Consider the following 26,055-nt stretch of genomic DNA (forward strand, 5'->3'; position numbering starts at 1 on the left):
CTGGGGGGGGCCAGCAGACCTGGGGTTCAGAGGAAGATCAGGTTAGAACTGTGTTCAAGGTCACAGAGGTCACAATATGTGAGGTTATGTTCTAACTCAAGCTGTGCTGATCCAAGCACCTGCTCTCAGCTATCGGTAGGTGGGCCTTAGATTAAAAAATCGAACAGTGATATTTATTTGGTTCATATTATAGGATTGGAGGAGGAAATTAACCTGGATGTGGTTTCTTTAATTAAGATATGATGACTCCGTGAAAGATCTTATGGAATCCTAATGCCCAAGCTACATCATATTTCTAATATGTGTCTCAGCTCCCTTCCTGGCAGCAGTACAGGATTGTAGTGGAAATGTCTGAGTGTATTTTGATTTCATTTCCTTTAGTTTTTCCAAGGCTGTATTGCAAAAACAATATACACCTCTCCTGCTAACAATTTTATATCTGTACTTTCTCCTGTGACACAGAACCCATCTTTTTTACATTATTATGATCTGCTAATCAGAATGTTTGAAAGTCATGTGTTTTTTATTAGTAGACTAAAAAATAATTAGAAATCAATTAGTGAGTAGAATGTATTTGCTGGGCAAGCATTTTCAAAAGTGGTGATAAGGAGGGAAGTACTGGTCTATTTCCTATAAGAAGGTCAGAGTCTTCTCTTCAGTCTCCTCATGGCTGACTTCATCTCCTGGTTCCTCAGAGTGTAGATCAAGGGGTTGAGCAGAGGGGAGATGACAGTGAAGGTGACAGAGATGGCCTTATCTGTGGGGAGGGCAGTGAAGGGCCGGGCATAGACATAGATGCAGGGCACGAAATGCAGGGTCACCACAGTGATGTGGGAGGTGCAGGTGGAGATGGCTTTCCTCCTGCCCTCTCCTGCCTGAGACTTGAGTAATGATAATATGACTATGTAGGACACCAGGAGCAGGAAAAACCACAGTGTGGTGAGCAGTCCATTGTTGGAAATCATTAGTAGTTCAAGTATGAAAATGTCTGTATGGGCCAGTTTGAGCACCTGGGGGACATCACAGTAGAAAGTGTCAAGAACATTGGGTCCACAGAAAGGGAGTGGGAGCAACAGGGAAATCTGCACGATGGAGTGGACAAAGCCCCCCAACCAGGCTGCCACTGTGAGCCCAATGCAACGGTCTCTACTCATGATAGTCGCATAGTGCAGCGGCTTGGAGATGGCCACATATCGATCCAATGCCATCACTGACAGAGAAAATACATCCACCCCTCCAATAAGGTGGAAGAGAAACATCTGAGTGAAGCAATGATTGAAGGAGATGGTCTTTCTCTCAGACAGAAGGTCCACCAGAACCTTGGGCGCTGTGATGGAGGAGAAGCAGATATCGGCAATAGATAAATTACGGAGCAAAAAATACATGGGCGTGTGAAGGCGAGATTCACAGGTGACAGTGACCATGATGAGGAGGTTTCCCAGCAGAGTTGTCACATACACCAAGAGTAGGAAAAGAAATAGGATCAAGCTTGCATCCCCATTCTGGGTCAGGCCAAGGAAAATAAATTCTTTTACCCTGGTACAGTTTTTCATCTCCATTGAATCATCCTCTTTATTCTCTTTTGTTTCAAGCTATGTCATACAACAGCACAGGGATGTTTATTTGATTGTCCTCCCAAGCACACTAGAATGCAATTCAGAAACTTCCCTCGTGATTGCAGTGTTCACTATTTGCTGCATTGTCCACATTTTTAAGGCAGCAATCAGTTTGGTGATCAAATTATCACATGCAGAGTCATTCAATAATTATTTTCCTATGAAATTATTTTGGGAAAGAATAGACATATCATGTTTAATAGTGACATTTACATAGTATATTTAATAAATTGATTATTTTTATTATATTTATTATTTATTTTTATATCCATGCAAACTTATTGGTTGCCAGGAACTGTGAAGTGTTATATACAAAGATAAGTTAGACGTAGTTCCAGCCATTAGGAAACTTATAGTCTACACACTTAATAGTCATATTAGCTAATATTCTGTTGACTTCAAGAGAGTCTTATCTTGCTGTTCTATTTCTTATTGCAATGTTGCATGTCACGGATCAATTTCCTAGCTCTTGGTTGTATTCTGTCAGATTTCTTAAAATTGCAGCCTATGATTTCATTTAGTCAACTTGTCCTTGTCACTACTTTACACTAACCAGATTTTTTGCTTAATATTTATTTGAAAGCATGTTAAATTTGCTATTAGGAAACAGATTTGAAACAACGTGTAAAAACAAATCTCAAGGAATATAATTAATGTTTTTGATTATGGTAAAAACAGTTAACACGAAATCTATTCTTTTAACAAATTTTTAAGTGTACCAGTAGAGGACTATTTACTATAGGTACAATGTTGTACAGCAATTCCCTAGGACTTACACATCTTGTATATGTATAACTGAAACTTTGTGCCCATTGACCAACAACTCCTCTCTTCCCTCTCCCATCAGCCCCTGGCAATTACTATTCTACTTTCAGTTTCAATGAATTTGACTATTTTAGAAGTGGAACCATGCAGTATTTGTCCTTTTGAGAGTGAATAGCATTAAAATATGCTATTGTAATAATTTTGTTTTCTGTTTGTTTTAAGCAAATATTTTCATCTCATCTTGTTACTTATGCTGCTATGGAGGTCAAAAGGTTCTGATTTTTCTAGATGTAAGAAGTGAAAGGACCATCAGCCGGTTCTTATTTTTGTTTTAGCTGCTGCTGTATTATTAATACTATTATTATTATCAGTTTTCTACACTGTGCAGGAACACATTTTGATAAGAACCTTCAGTGATTTTGGAAATCTGAAAGGTGATTAGTTTTTTCCCAAAAGGAAGAATTTTCCTGCTGAGAGAGGCAGTGAGATGTAGTGAAGAGAGCTCCGGATTGGGGAGATTGGAGCATTGGTTCCATCTAGTCCTTATTCTGCCGTCAACTAGCTGAATGACTGGGGCTCTGACTCCTCATCTCTGGACTGTATCAAATGGATTCAGTGTGGACATTATCAGTTTGAACCAGCAGGGAGGAGGAGGGATACGAGCTAAGGAGGAGATTCATTTAAGAGGTTACAAGGCTGACTCTGGGGTCTTATTGTTGATCCCCAATTTCAGGCTGTGTCGAAAGGCGGGAACCAACTGGTAATCTACTTTTTTCTCCTGTCCCGTTCTTCCTCCTTTCCTGTCTCCACCATCAGTAGGTGCATTTGAAGGTGGTTGGGAGAAAACCAGTTGGAGAGTCATGATCCCCCTCTAATCTTCGTACCCCAAGAGTTAAAATGTCCTGTGAAAGGTTGTCTTATTTATTCTTATGAAGAAGAGTTTTTTATTTCTTCCCTACAGATAAAGAAATGATGCTCAGAAAGGTGAGTTCATTTTCCCAAACTCACAACAGTAGTAAGTGATGGAACTGAACTTCCAATGTGATTCTTTTAGCTCCAAAGCCAACATTCCATCTGCTACAACATACAATCTTTGTTTAAGCATTCAGTTGACCAGAATTATGTCTTTGCATTAGGGTAAAGGTGGCAGAAAAACTGTCCCAGATGAGATATTTATAAAAAAAAATAAAATTCCAAGATAAGTTTGAGGTTAGCACGAGTTTAACCCAGCCAATCTCTCACCCCTTCTGTAACAATCTCAGTAAGATTGTGCAGCAAGAATTGATGCCATTAAAATGGAACCTGATTCCCTAAAGTTGGACTCGATTACATTCTTGAGCCTGCATTTATCAGGGCAAGTGAGAAGGCATTTATTTAGCCAATGAGCCCTTTAATCCTTCAACACACATTTTGTGATCTTCATGGGGTGATTGGAATACTACCTATACATGTGAGCACAGCAAGGTTCTTACTCAGGGGAATTTTTCACTCTAACGGAAAATACAAAAATATAAGTTTATAATCACACATGAGAGATGATGCTGGTACCGATATAGTGCTGTGGGAGCACAGCAGAGCTCTAGCTGGGAATAGTGCAGGAAGGTTTTCTAGAGGAGGTGAGGTTTTCCCCTCAGTCATGATCAGTTTCCAAGAAATGGAAGCAGGATACATCATGCAAAGGAAACAGCCTATAAAAAGCCAGTCAGTCGTGAAGATGACATACTTATACAGAAGAATATTGGAAAATGCAGTGTGGTTGGCACATAGTGGGAGAGTGTGGAATGAAAGGAGGTTTTTATTAGTACCAAGGATTTCTTACTCTACTAATAAAGAGCTTATTATTATTATTATTATTTGAGATGGAGTTTGCTGTGTTGCCCAGGCTGGAATGCGGTGGCATGATCTTGGCTCACTGCAACCTCTGCCTCCTGGGTTCAAGCTAATTCTCCCATTTCAGCCTCCCCAGTAGCTGGGATTACAGATGCGTGCCACCACGCCCGGCTAATTTTTGTATTTTTAGTAGTGACGGAGTTTCACTATGTTGGCCAGGCTGATCTTGAATTCCTGACCTCATGACCCGTGGCAGCCTCCCAAAGTGCTGGGGTTATAGGCGTGAGCCACTGCGCCCCGCCAAGAGCTTATCATTACATTCAGTGTTTGTTAGGTATTGGTTGGTTAGTGAATGATTGAACTGTCTACTGACCTCCTTGTTCTCATATTCAGGATAGTAAAGTCTAAAATGTTCTTCCATGGTGGGTCGGGGCAATGTCCTTCGACTTCTTTACTCTCAACTTTGATCCATGAATTTCTAGTATCATGCGGAGGAGGGTGTTCTGGAAAGTGGTGATGGAAGGCTGTGGTTCTTGCTCCAGTGTGGAAGAGGGAAAAAGACAGTGACCCCTTCTGAGAGGCAGCCTACACTGTCTCATTAGACTTTCTTCTGCTCTTTCTCTTTTTGGATCAAAGTAAGAGGGTGTTGGGACAACACAGCAGTGAGAGACATTGCCATCTTTAGAATAATGCCAATGTTTATAAGCAGTAATTGATCATTTGAAGGAAAAATTTTAAATTATTATTACTTGCTCCACCTTAAACATAGCCAGTGAATATTTATTGCAATCTTCAAATGCATATGGATAAATTGGACCACATTGTCTGTGTTTAACAAGTGTGTATAGCCTAATAAATGTGGATGATTTGTGTAAATTGATGAAGCATCATGCATTATAGAATGTGAGGTATGTCATGTGAGAAGCAGAGATAGATTTGGGTGAGATTGGAAGTTGATAGAAGATATGATAATTTCCAGTAGAAATACAAGCTTTTACTTTCTTGAGTGTTTCCTATGTGTGAAGCAGCATAAAACTTGATTAATTTAATTCTCACCACCATCTATTGGGTAAGCATTGATGCTATTCCTGTACTTCATATGAAGTATTTCCAGAATCTATGTTTGGCTGAAGGAACAGGTGTATAAAATAAAAAGATGGAAATAGGATAAAAGAAATAGTGCCTTTCCCCCAATATTCTATATGGGCTCTAAATTTTTCTAGAAAGATTGTTTGAAAAAAGTTGTGAAGATAAACATTTGACAGAAAGAGACCTTACCAATAAGCAACTCAAAGGGTCACAGCAAATGCATGATGCTTTCTCTCACACCGAATAGACTACATTTCTGTATCTCTCTCTTTTTTTTTGAGATGGAGTCTCGCTCTGTCATCCAGGCTGGAGTGCAATGGTGTGATCTCAGCTCACTGCAACCTCCACCTCCAGGGTTCAAGCGATTCTCCTGCCTCAGCCTCCCGAGTAGCTGGGATTACAGGCACCGGCCATCATGCCCAGCTAATTTCTGTATTTTTGTAGAGACAGGGTTTCACCATGTTGGCCAGGCTAGTGAACTCCTGACCTCAGGTAATCTGCCTGCTTCAGCATCCCAAAGGGCTGGGATTACAGGCGTGAGCCACCACACCTGGCCTCTGTATCACTCTTAACACCAGTCTCCCCAATATTTAACACCCACCTTTGTTGTTTCTGTCAGTGAGATGATCACCTTGACTCTGAAGCATTTAATATACCTGAAAAGATAATATACCTGAAAAAAGTCAAATTATTTATATGTAATTAGTAACAACATTTCAATTTCAGTATACATAACCTTAACCTTAGCTAGCAGGTTGATGGCTTTAGTTTCTTCCTCTGATCCTGAAACTCCAAAAAAAAAAAAAATTGGATGCTGTTAGATACAGTGCATGACAGAAGATTGTTGACATTAATTCTTGAAGATTTTGTCTAAACGTAGAGCCCTTTGGAATACCAGATATCTTGCTGTCTGCTCCACTTTCAGGAGACAAAGGGCAGACTCAAGGTATCATATCTTTAAAATTCTTCCATTGTGTCCCTATCTTATGCCCAAATCCCTGAGGCTCATGCTTAATTTAAGAATCGCAAAGAGAATGTTATTGGACAAGGGAGTGGAAATTAAGTGGCTGATTTTGCCGTTGGTAATGGAGTTTCAATGGGAGTTATTAAAATGTTACCAAAGCATGCACATGTACACACAGACACATACAGGCACATTTTGGTTGGTGTCCAAGTTCTTTGGAGGCAATAGAAGAAATCCATCCCCTTGACCACAGTTCACTAAAAGCTTTGTTAAAACATGCCGAGTGCTATGCCAGCAAGACTTTGAGTCCAATTTTCACAGCTTGCAGTGCTCAGAGGACACCATCTACCTGGGTTTCAACTAGATTGCCAAAAACCTAGGAGAACTGGACCTCAAATAATTTGCTACCAGTCCGGTTTCTAATTATACACAGAATGATCGTAGCTCAATGACGTCGCTATAAGCATCCACATAGAGTCACAACTTAGACAATGTTTGGTGGATGCACATTTTCTCTTATGGGATATTTCAATTTGGAGATAGCTAAATCAGTATAAGTTAGTAAAACTATTCAACAATTAACAGTGTTAATTTAGAATAACTTGTTTATTGATTGGTTTGATATATAGAACTCAAATTCACTATTTCCACAGTGATGATGAGTTTGGATTTTCCTGCTTTTCAACTTTTTTTTTTTTGAAAGCAAGTTTATCTACAAACATAACATGAAACAGGTCATGTATGTTGAAACTGGTAATTTTTGGCCAGGCGTGGTGGCTCAGGCCTGTAATCCCCCTACTTTGTGGTGCCGAAGTGGGTGGATCACTTGAGGCCGGGAGATCAAGACCAGCCTGGGCAGCATCGTGAAACTCCATCTCTACTAAAAATACAAAAACTAGCCATGTGTGGTGGCGTTTGCCTGTGATCCCAGATGCTTAGACAGGAGAATCGTTTGAACCCAGGAGGCAGAGGTTGCAGTGAGCCAAGATCGTGTCACAGTACTCCAGTCTGGGTGACACAGCAAGCCTCCGTCTCAAGAAAAAAAAAAAAAAAAAAAGAGGTAATTTTTGTTTGTTTCATGTTCAGGAGCCAAGTAATTTGGTCCCAGAGAACCACACTGAATGGAACTTTGCCTCCATCCTCTTCTGTCTGAGTCATCAAATTTTAAATTTAATTGGAAACAAGAATTGATATGTGAATAGGATGCAGTAATCACATTCATGTGAGACAGGGACTTGTGATTATATAAGTTCTCTGGCATCTGTGATTTATATCAAATACACAGAAAGAGTGTAAAAACCTGTTCAGTTTTTTCTCAAGAGTCTATTTTATACCCAAGACATTGAAAGTACAGCAGTGAATAAAACAGACCCAAATCCTGTCCTCATAGAGTGTTCTAGTTGGATGACCCAGATAATAAATAACGTAAATAAAATGTATGGAGTACGTTGGTGATAAACAGAACAAAAACCATTAGGCAGGGCAGTGAGATAGGCAGCAAGGGATAATAACTGCAAATTATAAAAGGGTATTAAGGTGAGGGGGGTATGTTTTTGGAACATCAGCAAGGCTGGTGTTTAACAGATGATGTGAAAAGGTAATGGGTGGGTAAGATTTTGGTGAACTATTAGGCCATTGTGAGAATTTGACTTCTATTCCGAGTGAAATTGGAGGTTTTAAGAGGAAAACTCTTGGATCTGTAATTTTTCATACTTAAGAGCAGCAACGGAGGCTGGGTGCGGTGGCTCACGCCTGTAATCCCAGCACTTTGGGAGGCCAAGGTGGGCAGATTTCTTGACTCCTGGAATTTGAGACAAGCCTGGATAACATGGCAAAATCCTGTCTTTCCCCAAGGTACAAAAATTAGCCAGGTATGGTGGTGCATACCTGTAGTCCCAGTTACTTGGGAGGCTGAGGCAGGAGGATCATTTGGTCCCGGGAGTTGAAGGTTGCAGTGAGCCAAGGTTGTGCCACTGCGCTCCAGCCTGGGTGACAGACAAGACCCTGCTTCAGAAAAAAAAAAGAGAAAACCTATATACCCACAGCCAAGTATATAAATATGTTAATATTTTGGCAAGCAAATTTCAGTTCCACTAAAAACTTTCTGGAGTTATAATATGGAGGGACTCTTTTGTGTTTGACTTTTTTCTTATGCTTTTGAGATTTATCCATTTTGTTGCAAGTTATCAGTTGTGTCATGTTTAACTTTTTAAGTAATTGCTAGACTATTTTATAAAGCAATTGCACTATTTGACAGCCCCACCAGCAGTGTTCCAGTGGCTGCCATACTCTTCCTGACTCTTGATATTGTTAGCAGCATGGATTTTAATGATCCTCATGGGCATGTGGTGGTATCTTATTATGGTGTTAATGTGCATTTCCCTGATGACCAGTGATGTTGATCATCTTTTCAAGTACTTATTGACTAATCATATAATTTATTTTGTGGTGTGCCTATTCAAATTTGTAACTATTAAAAAATCTTTTTTTTTCCTGAATTTGAGTTTTAGGGATTTTAAATATATTTTGGATACCAGTTAATCGTAAGAAATATGTATTGCAAAGAGTTTAACCTAGTCTACAGCTTGTTCTTAGTTTTCTTAATAATGTTTTGGAAGAACAGAAATTTAAAAATTTGAAGTTCTAGTATGTTTTTCTATTTTTTTAATCATGTCTAAGAAATATTTACTTACCTTAACATTGCAAATATCTTGTCCAATTTTCTTCAGAGGTTTTGTAGTTTGAACTTTTATGTTTATATCTTTGATATACTCCAAGTTAATTTTTTGCATAATGTGACTTTCAGGTGAAGGTTTTTTGTTTTCCACATGGATAACCAGTTGTTTTTGCTCAATTTATTAAAAAGATGATTATTCTCTGCTCCTCTCTTGATTTACTTTGGCACATTTATTTAAATTTAATTGATCATATACGTGTGCCTGTATTTACAGACTTCTTTTCAAATGATCCATGCTAGCTTCATGCCCATTTTATATGGTATTGATGATTGTAGCTGTCCAATAAATCTTGAATTCAGATAGTATAAGTTCTCCAACTTTGTTTTCTTTTACAAATTTGTTTTATGTATTCTAGATTCCTTTCATTTCCATAGAAAATTTACAATCAGGCATGGAGTCCTGGTTCATGCCTGCAATTCCAGCACTTTGGGAGGCCAACGCAGGTGGATCGCTTGAGCCCAGGAGTTTGAGACCAGCTTGGCAAATATGGCGAAACCCTGTCTCTACAAAATATATATATATAAAAGCTGGGCATGATGTCATGTGCCTGTATGTAGTCCCAGCTAATTGGGAGGCCTAAGCTGGAGGATCACTTGAGCCTGAGAGGTTGAAGCTTCAGTGAGCTGAGATCGCACCACAGCACCCCAGCCTGGGTGACAGAGAGAGACCCTGTGAAAAAAAAAATTACAATCAGTTTAACAAACAAGAAGGCCTGCTAAAATTTTGATTTGGGTTACATTGAATGTATAGATTAATTTGGGCAGAACTGAAATCTTAACAATACTGAGGCTTTCAATTTGTGAATATAATCTATGTATGTCTTGATTTATTTATGACATTTATTTTCTGTATTTCTGACTTTATTTTCTGTTAATTTTTTGTTCTTGTTTTTATTTTTTGGCATTTTTCTATGTTCATGAGGTATTTTGGTCTATATGTACTTTCATTTTTTTTTTTTTTTTTTTTTTTTTTGTGACAGAGTCTCTCTGTCACCCAGGCTGGCATGGTTTCAGCTCACTGCAACCTCTGCCTCCTCGGTTCAAGAGATTCTCATGCCTCAGCCTCCCAAGTAGTTGAGATTACAGGTACCCACCATGATGCCTGGCTAATTTTTGTATTTTTAGTAGAGATGGGGTTTCACCATGTCCAGGCTTCAGCATCCTGGACAAGGCTGGTCTCAAACTCCTGACCTCAGAAGATCCGCCCACCTCGGCCTCCCAAACTGCTGGGATTATAGGCATGAGCCACCGTGTCCAGCCAAGAAACCAGTTTTTAATATCAAGAAAAACAACTAAGAATTGTTTTTTTTTAAAAGATAAAATTGACAAAACTTTAGATTAAGAAAAAAAGATAGAATACTTTATTAAATAAAATTAGAAACCAAAGAAGAGACATTATAACTGATGCCACGAAAATACAAAGGATTGTAAGAGAATACCATAAACTTTTTATATGCTAAAAATTTGGATAACCTAGAAGAAATGGACAAATTCCTAGAAACACACATCTATCAAGACTGAATCATGAATAAATAGAAAATATGAAATGGCTAATAACACATAAGGAGATTAAATCAGTAATCAAAAACCTTCCAACAAGGAAGAGTCCAGGACCTGATAACTTCCCTAGTAAATTTTACCAAACATTTTCTATTTTATTATTTTTAAAAATTAAGAAAACCTTATTGATATATAATTGTTATACATATTTTGGGGGTACATGTGATATTTTGATACCTGCATACAATGTGTAATAATCAAAATTAGGGTAATTGGGATATCCATCTCTTCAAACATTTGTCTTTTCTTTGTGCTGGGAATATTACACATCTTCTCTTCTAGCTATTGTGAAATATAAAATAAATAAAATAAATTATTTGTAACTATAATATTTATATTATAAATATACTTTACTATTGAATACTAGAACTTATTTCCTCTACAGAATGGTGTTTTAATACCGCTTCACCAAGTTCGTTCTTTCACCTCCATTCCCCTTCCAGACTCTGGTAACCACCATTCTACTCTCTACCTCCACAAAATGCACTTTTTTAAAAAAGTTTTTCTTATTTATTTATTTTATTTCAATAGGACTGGGGGGAACAGGTGGTGTTTGGTTACATGGATAAGTTCTTTTTTTTTTTAAATTTTTTTGAGACAGGGTCTTCTTCTGTCGCACAGGCTGTAGTACAGTGGCGCAATCTTGGCTCACTGCAAACTCCTCCTCTTGGATTCAAGTGATTCTCGTGCTTCAGCCTCCCAGTAGCTGGAATTACAGGCGGGTGCCACCACACCCGGCTCATTTGTGTATTTTTGGTAGAGACGGGGTTTCACAAGGTTGGCCAGGGTGGTCTGGAACTCCTGACCTCAGGTGATCCACCTGCCTCTTCCTCCCAAAGTGCTGGGATTACAAGTGTGAACGACAGTGCCTGGGCCACATGAGACTTTGGTGCACTCATCACTTGAGCAGTGTACACTGTACCCAATGTGTAGTCTTTTACTCCTCACTCCCCTTCCACCCTCCCCAGTAACATGTTGTCCAGGCTGGTCTTGAACTCCTGGGCCCAAGCAGTCTTTCTACCTTGGCCTCCCAAAGTGCTGGGATTACAGATGTGAGCCACCACACTTGGCCACTAAACATGCTTTCATACTGATGTCTCCAACACTAATCCATTATCACATGCTTCATATTTACCTTCCCACCTTGGTGGCTTGTAAGCTCCTATTCCGACATTGAGAAATCTTTAATGTAGTTTTGAATACAGTTGTGCTTACAGCTACCATTTTGATTTTTTTCTTTTTTCTTTTTTTTTTTTTTTGAGATGGAGTCTCACTTTTTCACTCAGGCTGGAGTGCAGTGGTACAATCTCAGCTCACTGCTACCTCCGCCTCCCAGGTTCAAACGATTCTCCTGCCTCAGCCTCGAAAGTAGCTGGGATTACAGGTGCACGCCACCATGCCCAGCTAATTTTTGTATTTTCAGTAGAGACGGGGTTTTACTATGTTGGCCAGGGGTAGTCTCAAACTCTGGAGCTTCAGTGATCCACTCGCCTCAGCCTCTCAAAGTGTTGGGATTACAGGAGTGAGCCACTGTGTGTGGCTCATTTTGCTTTTATTTGAAATTTTTTTCCCATTTATTTTTTGCTTCCTTTTATTATTTTTCTGCCTTCTTTGGGATAATTCAATATTTTTAGTTTTTTATTTTATTTCATTTATTGTCTTATTATCTGTATCTTGCAGTTTTATTCTTTAGCGATTACTCTAGGGCTTACAATATGCATCTTTAACTCATATCAGATGGACTTCATATGATATCACTTCATGTTGAATATAAATCTCACAACAGTATATTTATTTTCCCACTCTTTTTTTGCCATACATTTTACTTTTATATTTAAATTTTTTTTTGTGATAAAAAATCTTTTGATAAATAACTGATGTGGCTTCTGTTGTCTTGACTTGACCCTGATTGGTAAAGTATTTGGTAACAGAAGTGATAGCAAAAAGCAGACTCTCAAAGATGAGATTCTGAGATGACTTGAAATGTCCTTGGTCATGAACATCATGCTGAATTCCTTATCCACGGTAAATCAGATTCTGGCAATCCATGGCATACAAAGGCATTATAACTAACCAAATTGTCACATGTTATTGACTGTGACAATTTTCTTAGTGAAGCAAGTGCCTTGAATCATGAGGTGACTCCTGCACTTGACTTTGTCAGCACTACAGGGACTGTGGAGGAGGGGTGGCTACTCCTAACTACATTAAATAAATTACACTAAAGAAATGACAAGTGGTTTATATGCTCAGCTCAAGGTGAAGTCTGGGAACCAGAGAGCTTTTTCTTTTTTTCTTTTTAGGACTCTCACTTTGTCATCCAGGCTGGAGTCTGGTGGCACGATCTCAGCTCACTGCAGCTTCTGCTTCCCAGGCTGAAGTGGTTCTTGTGCCTCATCCTCCTGAGTAGCTGGGATTACAGGCATGTGCCACCACGACCTGGCAAATTTTTGTGTTTTTAGTAGAAACAAGGTTTCACCATGTTGTCCAGGCTGGTCTCAAACTCTTGACCTCAAATGATCCACCTGCCTCGGCCTCCCAAAATGCTGTGATTATTGGTGTGAGCCACCATGCCTGGCCCCAGAGAGCTTTTATGCAAGTCTTCAGCTACTTATTTATTTCTTATTGCCATAGGGCTGACCTCATAGAAGTCAGATACATAATTTAATTGTGAATGCCCTGAATTACATCAGGAACTGAGTTCAAAGTTTTTCTGTGTCTCTGTTGTGAAAAGTAGAGTATTGATTGGAGTGGGAATATAAGGTAGCACTTAAATGGATTGCTTCCATTTTACCGTAACATATAATTTGTGTTATAATATTTATATTGACTTTTTATTAGGTTAAGAAAGAATGCTTCTTTTCTTTATTTATTTATGAGTTTTGGCCATAAATTGGTGTTGAACATTATCAAATGCTTTTCTATATTTACTGAGGTAATCACATTTTTCTTTAATCTCTAAGAAATATGTTAGCAGATTCTTTTTGCTTGTGAACATGAAAGGCAGAGACAATTGTACTTAGTTCATGAACACTGCCACTATTGGTTCAGGAAAGAATTTACCTTTGTATAATGATGTATTACCTTTTATCCCGATTTCCCGCTCTCTTTCCCTGGAACTCAGAAACCATTAAGGGAACTTCGTAATGAAAAATTAAATTTCCAGCCACCACAACTGAATGGAAGCTTGAAATAGAAATCAAGTTATTTAAAATTTTAAAATGTTATATTTCTTGCATATCTAGGTTGTGGGACAAGATTAGTATCAGATACAGAAAGAATTCCAGTTTCAATAAGAAGAACTCCAGATCCTTATAAAAAGTATTAAGTGAACAGCTAAAAACATAATTGCAGAAACATGTAAAATAATAATTTTTCACTTTTTTCCAAGCTTTATGTATGTATATGCATAGCTTAAAGTAGCTTAATGTGTTTTTGTCATTTGTAGAAACTCACAGGCTACAGAGTGTGTCAAGTATGTGACAACATTCAATCTTCGAGCTATTTATTCAGCAACATATTGTTGAAGTCTTAGTATGTTTTAGCTGCTGTGACAGTAAATAAAACATAATCCCTGCTCCTGGGGAAGTCACTGCCGAGTAAGAGAAAGAGACAAGAAAATAGGAAGTTTCAAAATAGAGTCCTGAGTGCAATGCTAACCCTAAGCACAGAGTACCAAGGAAATGCGGTAGGGTGGCCAGTGAGCTTGGGGTTCAAGAAGGGGCAAGGTAATGACCTTGCCCATCATAAGGATCATTTAGGATACATTTACCTTATGAAAATTATACAGAAAGTCAATCCCAAACTCCATTGTGTTTCAGATACACCCCACAACTTCCTTTACTGTAACAGGAGCAGAAAGGTAATGATAATGTCTGCGTGCACTTGGCTTAATTTTTCTTTAAAATTGGACTGCAAAATCATATACACATTTGCTAACAATTTTCCCTCTCTTTTCTGAATCATAAAGGCTCTGTTTAAATTATTAATATTTATGTCAACTAAATGCAGATAAGAAGCTTTACTATATATAATATGCATTTGCTAGGTATATGTATAATTTTATGTATTACTTATGAAAATAAAACAAATACTTAGCAATCACTAAATAAATATATTCAATTCAGCAGGCAACATTTTCAGAACTTGGAGTCCATGGAAGAAAAATCATGATACAAAATCGTGGTGGTGAAGAGGAGGGAGCTCTGGTTTATTTTCAATTAGAAGGTGTGAATCTCTCCCTGACCAGAAGCTTATCAGTTACTTACTAACATAAATAGAAAAATTAATTATTACTAAGTATAGTTGGTTTGACAATATATTTGAATATATGAATATGACTTCATGGGAAAAATAAGAAATATAAGATATCTTTGGTGATGAAGAGCTGAGGATTTTTTTTTCTATTTTCTATCAGAAGGCACAAGTCTTCTCTTCAGTCTCCTCATGGCTGACTTCATGTCCTGGTTCCTCAGGGTGTAGATCAAGGGGTTGAGCAGAGGGGAGATGACAGTGAAGGTGACAGAGATGGCCTTATCTGTGGGAAGGGCAGTGAAGGGCCGGGCATAGACATAGATGCAGGGCACGAAATGCAGGGTCACCACAGCGATGTGGCAGGTGCAGGTGGAGATGGCTTTCCTCCTGCCCTCTCCTGCCTGAGACTTGAGTAATGATAACATGACCATGTAGGACACCAGGAGCAGGAAAAACCACAGTGTGGTGAGCAGTCCATTGTTGGAAATCATTAGTAGTTCAAGTATGAAAATGTCTGTATGGGCCAGTTTGAGCACCTGGGGGACATCACAGTAGAAAGTGTCAAGAACATTGGGTCCACAGAAAGGGAGTGGGAGCAACAGGGAAATCTGCACGATGGAGTGGACAAAGCCCCCCAACCAGGCTGCCACTGTGAGCCCAATGCAACGGTCTCTACTCATGATAGTCGCATAGTGCAGCGGCTTGGAGATGGCCACATATCGATCCAATGCCATCACTGACAGAGAAAATACATCCACCCCTCCAATAAGGTGGAAGAGAAACATCTGAGTGAAGCAATGATTGAAGGAGATGGTCTTTCTTTCAGACAGAAGATCCGCCAGAACCTTGGGCGCTGTGATGAAAGAGAAGCAGATATCTGCAATAGATAAATTACGGAGCAAAAAATACATGGGCGTGTGAAGGCGAGATTCACAGGTGACAGTGACCATGATGAGGAGGTTTCCCAGCAGAGTTGTGACATACACCAAGAGTAGGAAAAGAAATAAGACTAAGCTCGCTTCCCAATTCTGGGTCAGGCCAAGGAAAATAAATTCTTTTACCCTGGTGCAGTTTTTCATCTCCATTGAATCATCCTCTTTATTCTCTTTGGTTTTAAACCATGTCATGTGAAAGCACTGGGATATTTATTTTGTTGTCTTTCTAAACACCTAGAATGCGGTGCAGAAACTTCCCACGTGGTTGTAGTTTTTGCAATTTGTTGCATTGTTCACGTTTTTCAGATTACAGTTAGTTTGGTGATAAAATCAAATTATCATATGCAAAGTCATTCAATAATTCTTCTCCTATAGAACTATTTTGGGAATGAAAATATGTTAAGTAGTGACATAGTGTATTTTAAAAAATCAATTACCCATGTTTAATTTGATGTTTTTGGTACAAAACTCCCAATGTAATAAATCTTTCCTCTCTTTATTCTGCTTTAAGGAAATCTTTTCATCTCTTCTTGTCACTTATACTGCTTTGGAGGTCAAACGTTCTGGCTTTCTCAAAAGACAGAAGTGAAAGTACCAGGTTTTTCTTTTTTTTATGTTGTGGCTGCTCCTGGTTTATGGTCAATATTATTATTATCAGTTATTTTTTTTGCCCTGTACAGGAATAAATTTTGATAGGAACCAAAAGTTTTGAAAATCTGAAAGGTGATTTATTTTTTTTTCTCCAAAGGAAGAATTTCGCTGCTGAGAGAGGCACTGGGATGTAGTGAAGAGAGCTCTGGATTGGGGAGATTGGAGCATTAGTTCTATGTGGTCCTTATTCTGCCATCAACTAGCTGAATGACATGGGCTCTGACCCCTGCACTCTGCCCTGTGTCAGATGGATTCTGCGTGGGTAATACCAGTTTGAGTCAGCAGAGAGGAGTAGGCATCTGAGTCGAGGGAAAGATTCAGTTGAGAGAATACAAGATTGAGTGAGGCAACATAGGGAGACTCTATCACTACAAAAAATAAAAAAATTAGCCATGCGTGGTGGCACACACCTGTGGTCCCAGCTACTTAGGAAGCTGAAGTGGGAGGATCACTTGAGCCCCAGAAGTCCAGCCTGCAGTGAGCCATGATTGCACCCTGCACTCCAGCCTGGGTGACAGAGTGAGACCCTGTCTCAGAAAAGAGAAAAGTAGACTGAGTGAGGGTACAGACCCTGGGGTCTGACTGTTGATGCCCAATTTCAGGCTTTGTCGAGAGGTCTAACCTCCTGTCCTGTTTTTCCTTCGCCTTTTCTGTCTTCACCAACAGTAGATCCTGTCTTCACCTACCGCATGTGGCTGGGAGAAAATCAGCTGGAGAGCCTTGACGTCCCTGCAATCTCCATACCCCAAGAGTAAATGTGTCTTGTGAATTATTCTCTTATGTATTCCTATAAAGAAGATTTCTTAAAAAAATTTCTCCCCACAGATAAAGAAACGATCTTCAGAAAGGTAGACTCATTTTCTCAAACTCACAGCAGTAGTAACTCTGGAACTGAACTTCAGATGTGATTCTGTTTACCTCCAAAGCTTACAACATTACATGTGTTACAACATATGATCATTGTTTAAGCATTCACTTGATCAGTTGTTTCTTCCCATTTACTTTAGGGTAAAGGCAGCAGAAAAACAGTCTCAGATGCACTGTTTAAAAAATTATAAAATTTTAAGGTAAGTTTGGATCAGCATAGGTTCAGCCCAATATTCCACACCTCTGCAGCACCTCCGATAAGACTGTGCTGCAGAAATTGATGTCATTAAAATGGAACATGACTCCTTAATGCTGGATTTGATTACATTCCTGACCTTCCTTTTATTAGGCCAGTGAGAAGGCTTTTGTTTAGCCAATGAATCCTTCAGTCCTTCGGCACACATTTTGTAATCCCTGTAGTGTGGCTGGGATTCTGCTAGTAATAGCAATATTCACATGACCACAGCAAAGTTCTTACTCTGGAGCAATTTTCGCTCTGATGGAAAATATAAACATGTAAGTGCATAATCACACATGGGAGATGATGCTGGTACCAATATAGTGCTGTGGAAGCACAGCAGTGCTCTAGCTGAGACTAGTGCGGGAAGCCTTCCTAGAGGAGAGAAAGTTTTCCCTCAATTTGGATGAATTTCCAGGAAACAGAAATAGGATATATCATGCAAAGGAAACAGCCTGTAAAACGTCAGTCAGTGGTGAAGATGACATGCTTATACAGAGAACATTGGAAAATGCAGTGTGGTTAGTACAGAGGGAGGAAGTGTGGAATGGAAGGAGATTTTTATTAGTAACAGAAACCTCATTGACAAAAGATTTATTATTACATTCAATGGTGCCTAGGTATTGTTTGGTTGGTGAATGAATGGTTTAAGCCTGCTGAGCTTCTTGTTCTCCTAATCAGGATAGGAAAGCCTGAAATGTTCGTCCATGGTAGGTGGGGACAATGTCCTTTGATTTCTTTTTTTTTTTTTTTTGAGACGGAGTCTCACTCTGTCACCCAGGCTGGAGTGCAGTGGCGCTATCTCGGCTCACTGCAAACTCCACCTCCCGGGTTCACGCCATTCTCCTGCCTCAGCCTCCCTAGTAGCTGGGACTACAGGTGAACGCCACCACACCCGGCTAATTTTTTTTTGTATTTTTAGTAGAGATGGGGTTTCACTGCATTAGCCAGGATGGTCTCGATCTCCTGACCTCGTGATCCGCCCGCCTCGGCCTCCCAAAGTGCTGAGATTACTGGCGTGAGCCACCGCGCCCGGCCCCTTGGACTTCTTTACTCTCAACTCTGATCCATGAACTTCTAGTATTACATGGAGTGGGGTGTTCTGGAAAGTGGTGATGAAAGGTTATGGATCTTGCTTGAGTGTTGGGGTGAGAAAAAGACAGTGACCTCCCCTTCTGGGAGGCAGCGGATACTGTATCATCACACTTTCTTCTGCTCTATCCCTCTTTGGATCAAAGCTTAGAAGGTGGAGGGATCACACAGCAATGAGAGACATTGTCATCTTTAGAATAACACCTATGTTTATAGGCCGTCATTGGTCATTTGGAATACATTTTATAATTATTATTACTCACGCCACCTTATACATAGCCGGTGGACATTTATTGCAATCTTCAAATGTATACAAATAAGTTAGGCCACATTTCTAAAGTATTTACAGACCAACAGAAATGGAAGATTTATGCAAATAAGTGAACATGACACACAATAAAAAGTGAGATGTGTTGTAAGAGAAGATTTAGGTGGCACAGCACCTATGGTAGGAAATATGATCACTTCTGTCAGTAACAAAATCCATTATTTGAGTCCTTTGTATATATGAAGTGGTATAAAAACTTGACTTATTTAATTGTCACCACCACCCATTAGGTAAGTCTGCACTAGTGTAAATCTTGTCTTTCATATGGAATATAGCATGAATCTTTGTTGGGTGAAGAAAGAATGTATGAAATGGAAGGTATGGAAACAGGATGGAAGACACAATATTTCATTTTTTCCCCAAGTTCAGTCATTATAGGTTGAAACTTTGTATCAGAAAAGCATTTGAAAAAGTCTTTCCGAAGGTAAGCATTTGGCAGAAAGCAGCTCTGGAAACCCTTTTGCATTGACCTTAGGCTGAGGTGGCCTCACACATAAGCAACTCAAAGGGTCACAGTGAATGCATGATGCCTCCTCTCACACCAAATGGATCACATTTCCAGCATCTCCCTTAACACAATATCAGTTTTTCCAATATTTAACACCCAACTTTGTTGTTTCTGTCATTGAGATGATTATTTTAACTCTGAAGCATTTGATATACCTGAAAAATATTCAAAGTAAAGTTAGTCATACATAATCAATAAAAACATCTCAATTTCACTATGCAAAACCTTAACCTTAGCTAGAAGTTTGTCTTTACCTAGTTCCTTTGATCCCAAAACTCCAACTACAAATTGGATGCTATTAGGTATAGTGCATAACAGAAGACTACTGACATTAATTCTTGAAAATCTTGTCTAAAGGTTAAGCCCTTTGCAATGCTAAATATCTCAGTGTCTTTGCTCTGCTTTTGGAGAGAAAAGTCAGACTCAATCACATCTTTAAAAGTTTTTCCATTGTGTCCTTGACTTATGTTCAAACCTCTGAGGCTCATGCTGAATTTATGAATTGGAAAGAGAATGTTATTGGACAACAGAGAAGTCAAGTGGCTGATTTTGCTGTTGGTAATGGAGTTTCAATGGGAGTTATTAAAATGTTACCAAAGCATGCCATGTATACACAGACACATATGGGTATATTTTGGTTGGTGTCCAAATTCTCTAGAGGCAATAGAGGAAACCTATCTCCTTAACCATAGTTCAATAAGAACTTTGTTAATACACGTCAAGTGCTATGCCAGAGAGACTTTGAGTCCAATTTTCACAGCTTGCAAGGCTCAGAGGACATCATCTACCTGTGGGTTGCAATTAGGTTGCCAAAAACCTAGGAGAACTGGACCTAAAGTAATTTGCTTCCAGTCCAGTTTCTAATTAAATTAAACAGAATGAATATAGCCCCATGATGCATTTTTTTGTTTTACACACACACACACACTTACTTACTGTCCATCTCATTTGAGTATGACCATGATGTTTTAATAAATGTCCATATAAACAGAAACAACTTAAGTGATATTTGGGGAATATACATTTTCCTGTTTCCAACCCTACTTATGTGGACTCTTTCAGTTGGGAGACAGATGGGTCAGTGTAAGATAATAAAACTGTTCACATAAACGCAATACTTATTTTTAGCCTAACTCAATTTATTGAAAGGTTTGGTTTTCTATAGAATCCACCTCCACTCTTTCCAGAATGACAATGAGTTTGAACTTATTTGTGTTTCATTACATTAAACTAGTCTACAAAGAACAGCATGAGACTGAACATGCATGTTGAGATGGATAATGCTTGGTGTGTGTGTTTTTTTTTTTTTTTTTTGCCTTTTTCTGGGCCTCACTAACCTGGTTCTGGAGTAGCAGACTGAATGGACCTTTGTTTCCATCCTCTTCTGTCTCAGTCATCAACGTCTGACTTGAGTGAGAAGCAGCAGATACAAGGAAAGGAAGAGAATCAATTAATAAAAAGAACAAGAATGTATTTTACCTACAAGCTTTATGATGAATTGTGTTACATGTGTGGAGACTCCTGATTCAGACGTATTAAATAGGCAATGAGTCTGAGGGGAGTTGATGCCTTTCAGTGAAGGTGAGAAGGATGAATTGGATCCAGACAGATCTGAATCTGTTTTGGAATTTTAGTACTGGGGAATAGAGCTTTAAGATTTTAAATTTAATTGGAAAAAAGAATTAATATGTGAATAGGATGCAGTAATGGCATTCATGTGACGCAGGGACTTAGTGATTATATAAGCTCTCTGGCATCTGTGATTTATATCAAATACACAGAAAAGTGTAAAAACCTGTTTAGACCACAATTACTTCTCGAGAGTCTATTTTATACCCATGGAACTGAAAGTACAGCAGTGAATAAAACAGACCAAAATCCTGTCCTCATGGAGCTACTATTCTAGTGGGATAGCCCAGGTAATAAATAAAGTAAATCAGTAAAATGTATAGAGTATGTTGGTGGTAAACAGAACAAAAACCACTAGGTAGGCAGTGAGATAGGTGCAATGGATAGGAACTGCGTTTTACCCAAGGGTATTAAGGTGAGAGGCAGCATGTTTTTGGAACATCAAAAAGACCAGTGCTTAGCAGATGATGTCAAGATTATATAGAATGAGTAGTCCATTATGAGAATTTCATTTTTATTCTGAGTGAAATTGGAGGGTTTAAATAGAGCAGTGACATAATCATACAGGATCATTCTTGCAGCTGTGTAAAAGACTGAAGTCGGGAGTTCAAGACCAGCCTGACTAACATGGAGAAACCTTGTCTCTACTAAAAATACAAATTAGCTGGGCGTGGTGGTGTATGCCTGTAATTCCCACTACTCGGGAGGCTGAGGCAGGAGAATCGCTTGAACCCAGGAGGTCGAGGTTGCAGTGAGCCGAGATCGTGCCATTGTGCTCAAGTCTGGGAAACAAGAGTGAAACTCCGTCTCAGAAAAAAAAAAAAAAGACTGAAGAGAAGCATTGGAAACATATACACCTCCCACCGATATATATATATATCGAGAGAGAGAGAGAGAGAGAGAGAGAGAGAACAGAATATACAACAAGTATATATAAGAATGGAAATAACTTTTAAATGTATAATAGTCGAGAAAATAAATATATATATTCAAGAAAATTTCATTTCTGTTCTAAAAAATCAATTTTATAGAAATAATATAGAGGAACTCTTTTGTATTTGGCTTTTTAAAAAAATATTTTTGAGATTCATCTGTTTTCTTGAGTGTATTACTTACCCCTAATTATTGTGAATGGTATTCCATTGAATAGATTTATCACAATTCGTTTGTCCAATTAACTGTTGATGGGCATTTGAGTTGTTTCTAGTTTCCGGCTATTATGAATAAATCTACTCTAAACATACTTGTTCAAGTCTTGGGAACATAGGTTTTTATTTCTCTTGGGTAAATACCTGGAGGTGTTAGGGCACTATATGGTAATGCATGTTTAACTTTATAAGAAACTGCCCAACTGTTTTAAAAAGTGATTGCAGCAATTGACAGATCTACCAGCAGTGTTGCAGTTGCTTCATGTTTTTCCCAACATTTGATATTGTTAGCATCATGAATTTTCATTATTCTCATGGGTATGTGGTAGTATCTCATTATGGTGTTTTTCTTTTTTTCTGACAGGGTCTCACTCTGTCGCTCAGGCTGGAGTGCAGTGGCATGATCTTGGCTCACTGCAACCTCTAACTCCCTGGCTCAAGTGATCCTCCCAACACAGCTTCCCAAGCAGCTGGGGCTACAGGCACATGCCACTACGCCCGGCTAATTTTTTTATTTTTTGTAGAGACAGGGTTTCGCCATATTGCCTAGGCTGGTCTCAAACTCCTGGACTCAAGTGATCTGCCCGCCTAGACCTCCCGAAGTGTTGGGATTACAGGCGTGAACCACTGCACCTGGCCATGGTGTTAATTTTTATTTTCCTGACCATCAGTGATGTTGTACATTTTTTATGTACTTATCATATAGTTTATTTTGATTTTGTGTCTATTCAAATTTGTTGCTATATTAATTTTTCTTAATTTGAGTTTTAGGATATATTTTGGATACAAGTCCTTTATTAGAAATATGTATTGCAAATAAATCTTCCTAGTCAACAGCTTGTTTTAATTTTCTTGATATATTTTGAAGTACACAAATTTTACTTATTGTTTTTCTGTCACTAAAACTCATATTTCTTTCTTTCTTTCTTTCTTTTTTTTTTTTTTTGAGACTGAGTTTTGCTCCTGTCGCCCAGGCTGGAGTGCAGTGGCTATATCTTGGCTCACTGCAACCTCCGCCTCCCGGGTTCAAGTGATTTTCCTGCCTCAGCTTCCCAAGTAGCAGGGATTACAGGGACACGCCACCACGACCGGCTAATTTTTTTTTTTTTTGTATTTTTAGTAGAGACAGGGTTTCACCATGCTGGCCAGGCTGGTCTCGAACTCCTGACCTCAGGTGATCCACCTGCCTTGGCGTCCTAAAGTGGTGGGATTACAGGCTTGGGCCACCACGTCTGGCCTCCCAAAAAAGGAGTTTAAACTTTATTTTTTAGGCAATAAGAAACCATTAAAAAACTAAAACTCATATTTCTTTATTCATCAGTTTTTTCACTAATCGGGTGCTTTTTATGTGTGCATTTTATGCTGCCCTCTCTGCTGGACTCTGGCTCTACCAATAAAGAGCCAATAAATACCTCTTTTTTTTTCCCCAGGAAGTGGACATATGTAGTTCGTAGCCTTCTATAACTTGCTGAAACTTAGAATTTTTGTTTTTTTTCATTAATGAATTCAACTTTACACTGACCATTTCCTATTAAGGGAGAACTTTTATCTCATTGCCATGTTTAGGTTAGAGGTTTCTGGGAATTACTGATTTCATTCATAGGATATGAATTTTTATTAAGCGTGTAGATTGTTTTCTTATTTTCTTGCTTTGTCCCTTTCTTAATTTTGCATTCCTCTTCAAGGTTCAGTAGCAGCAATTTAAATTTGGAAGTTCAATATTTTCTATTTTTTTAATCTTCTCTAAAAAATTTTCGTCTACCCCCAAATTGCAAACTTTTTGTCTTTCCTCTTAGAAGTCTAATAGTTGCTGCTACAAAGACACATGCACATGTATGTTTATTGCGGCACTATTCACAATAGCAAAGACTTGGAACCAACCTAAATGTCCAATAATGATAGACTGGATTAAGAAAATGTGGCACATATACACCATGGAATACTATGCAGCCATAAAAAATGACGAGTTCATGTCCTTTGTAGGGACATGGATGAAACTGGAAACCATCATTCTCAGTAAACTATTGCAAGGACAAAAAACCAAACACCGCATGTTCTCACTCATAGGTGGGAATTGAACAATGAGAACACATGGACACAGGAAGGGGAACATCACACACCAGGGACTGTTGTGGGGTGGGGGGAGGGGAGAGGGATAGCATTAGGAGATATACCTAATGCTAAATGACGAGTTAATGGGTGCAGTACACCAACATGGCACACGTATACATATGTAACAAACCTGCACGTTGTGCACATGTACCCTAAAACTTAAAGTAAAATAATAATAAAATAAAAAAAAAAGAAAGTGGGGACAGTTAAAAAAAAAGTCTAATAGTTTGAACTTTTATATTTAACTCTTTGATGTATTTCAAGGTAATTTTTTTCTGCAGTGAGAGGTAAGTGTGAAGGTTTATTTTTTCTCATATGGATATCAGTTGTTTCCACATAATTTGTTGAAAAGGTGATTATTCCTCCCCTTCTCCATTGATTTACCTAGATAGCTGTACTTAAATTCAATTAACCATATATGTACGTGTGTGTTTCTGGACTCTCTCTTCCTTTCCAAGGTTTATTCAAGTTCATTTATATGTTATTGATGATTGTAGTTTTCCAGTAGTTGTCCAATAAGTCTTGAGTTCAGGTAGTTTATGTCCTCCAACTTTGTTTTCTTTCACAAAATTGTTTTGGGTATTTAAAATCCTTCCCATGTCCATAGAAACTTACAATCAGCGTAATGAACAAGAAGTCTTGGTGGAGTTTTGACTTGGATTGTGTTTATCTATAGGTTAATTTGGGGGAGAATTGAAATCTTAAAAATATTGAGTCTTTCAATCTGTGAATATGATATATTTCTCTATTTAGGACTTCTTTAATTTTTTGTAGTAATGTCTTTTGTTGTTGTTACATTTCAGAGTACCTCTACATTCATGAGGGATTTTCGTCAGTACTTTTATATTTTTATAATGTCATTGTCTGGTTTTGGTATTATTGCCACACTATCCTCAAAAACCATACTAAATTGGGAAGTGTTCTCTTCTCTAGTTTTTGAAAGAGTTTTGTAATATTGGTATTATTTCTTCCTTAAATGTTTATTAGAATTCACCTGTGAAGCCATCTGGGCTTAGCGATTTCTTGTGTGAAGGTTTTAACTAAAATCTAATTCTTAGGCCAGGCACAATGGCTCGCACCTGTAATCTCAGCATTTTGGGAGGCCGAGGAGGGTAGATCTCTTCAGCTCAAGAGTTTGAGACCAGTCTGAGCAACTTAGGGAAACTCTATCTCTTAAAAAAAATTTATCTATCTATCTATCTATCTATCTATCTATCTATCTATCTATCTATATCAATCATCCATCTATCTATGTGTATCTGTCTATCTATGTATCTATCTATCTCCAGCACAGTGGCATGCGCCTATTGTCCCAGCTACTTGGGAAGCTGAGGTGAGATTATGGCTTGAGCCTGGGAGATCAATGTGGCAGGCAGTGAGCCAAGCTTGTTCCATTGCACTCCAGCTTGTCTCAGCAAACAAACAAACAAGGCCGGGCGCAGTGGCTCACGCCTGTAATCCCAGCACTTTGGGAGGCCGAGACGGGCGGATCACGAGGTCAGTTGATCGAGACCATCCTGGCTAACACGGTGAAACCCCATCTCTACTAAAAATACAAAAAATTAGCCAGGCGTGGTGGCGGGCGCCTGTAGTCCCAGCTACTCGAGGGGCTGAGGCCGGAGAATGGCGTGAACTCGGGAGGCGGAGCTTGCCGTGAGCCGAGATTGCGCCACTGCACTCCAGCCTGGGCGACAGAGCCAGACTCCGTCTCAAAAACAAACAAACAAAATTC

At 38.8% G+C, this 26,055-nt stretch overlaps 2 protein-coding genes across 2 annotated transcripts; both read right to left on the reverse strand.

Moving 5' to 3' along the window:
* Window positions 1-641: 641 nt before the first annotated feature.
* Window positions 642-1,559, reverse strand: LOC129007798 (olfactory receptor 4D10). Its single transcript, XM_054439070.1, has one exon. The coding sequence runs from the start codon at window positions 1,557-1,559 to the stop codon at window positions 642-644; it is 918 nt and encodes a 305-aa protein (XP_054295045.1).
* A 13,405-nt stretch (window positions 1,560-14,964) lies between these two features.
* LOC129007800 (olfactory receptor 4D10-like) lies at window positions 14,965-15,900 on the reverse strand. Its single transcript, XM_054439071.1, has one exon. It carries the CDS (start codon window positions 15,898-15,900, stop codon window positions 14,965-14,967), a length of 936 nt encoding a protein of 311 aa, XP_054295046.1.
* Window positions 15,901-26,055: the final 10,155 nt, after the last annotated feature.

This window comes from Pongo pygmaeus, chromosome 9, assembly GCF_028885625.2.
Source record: "Pongo pygmaeus isolate AG05252 chromosome 9, NHGRI_mPonPyg2-v2.0_pri, whole genome shotgun sequence".
In the NCBI taxonomy this organism is placed as follows: domain Eukaryota; kingdom Metazoa; phylum Chordata; class Mammalia; order Primates; family Hominidae; genus Pongo; species Pongo pygmaeus.

What these genes read in the sequence shown, in the direction of transcription:
- LOC129007798 (XM_054439070.1), bottom strand. Translation starts at nt 1,559, where the DNA reads ATGGAGATGAAAAACTGTACCAGGGTAAAAGAATTTATTTTCCTTGGC.
- LOC129007800 (XM_054439071.1), bottom strand. Translation starts at nt 15,900, where the DNA reads ATGGAGATGAAAAACTGCACCAGGGTAAAAGAATTTATTTTCCTTGGC.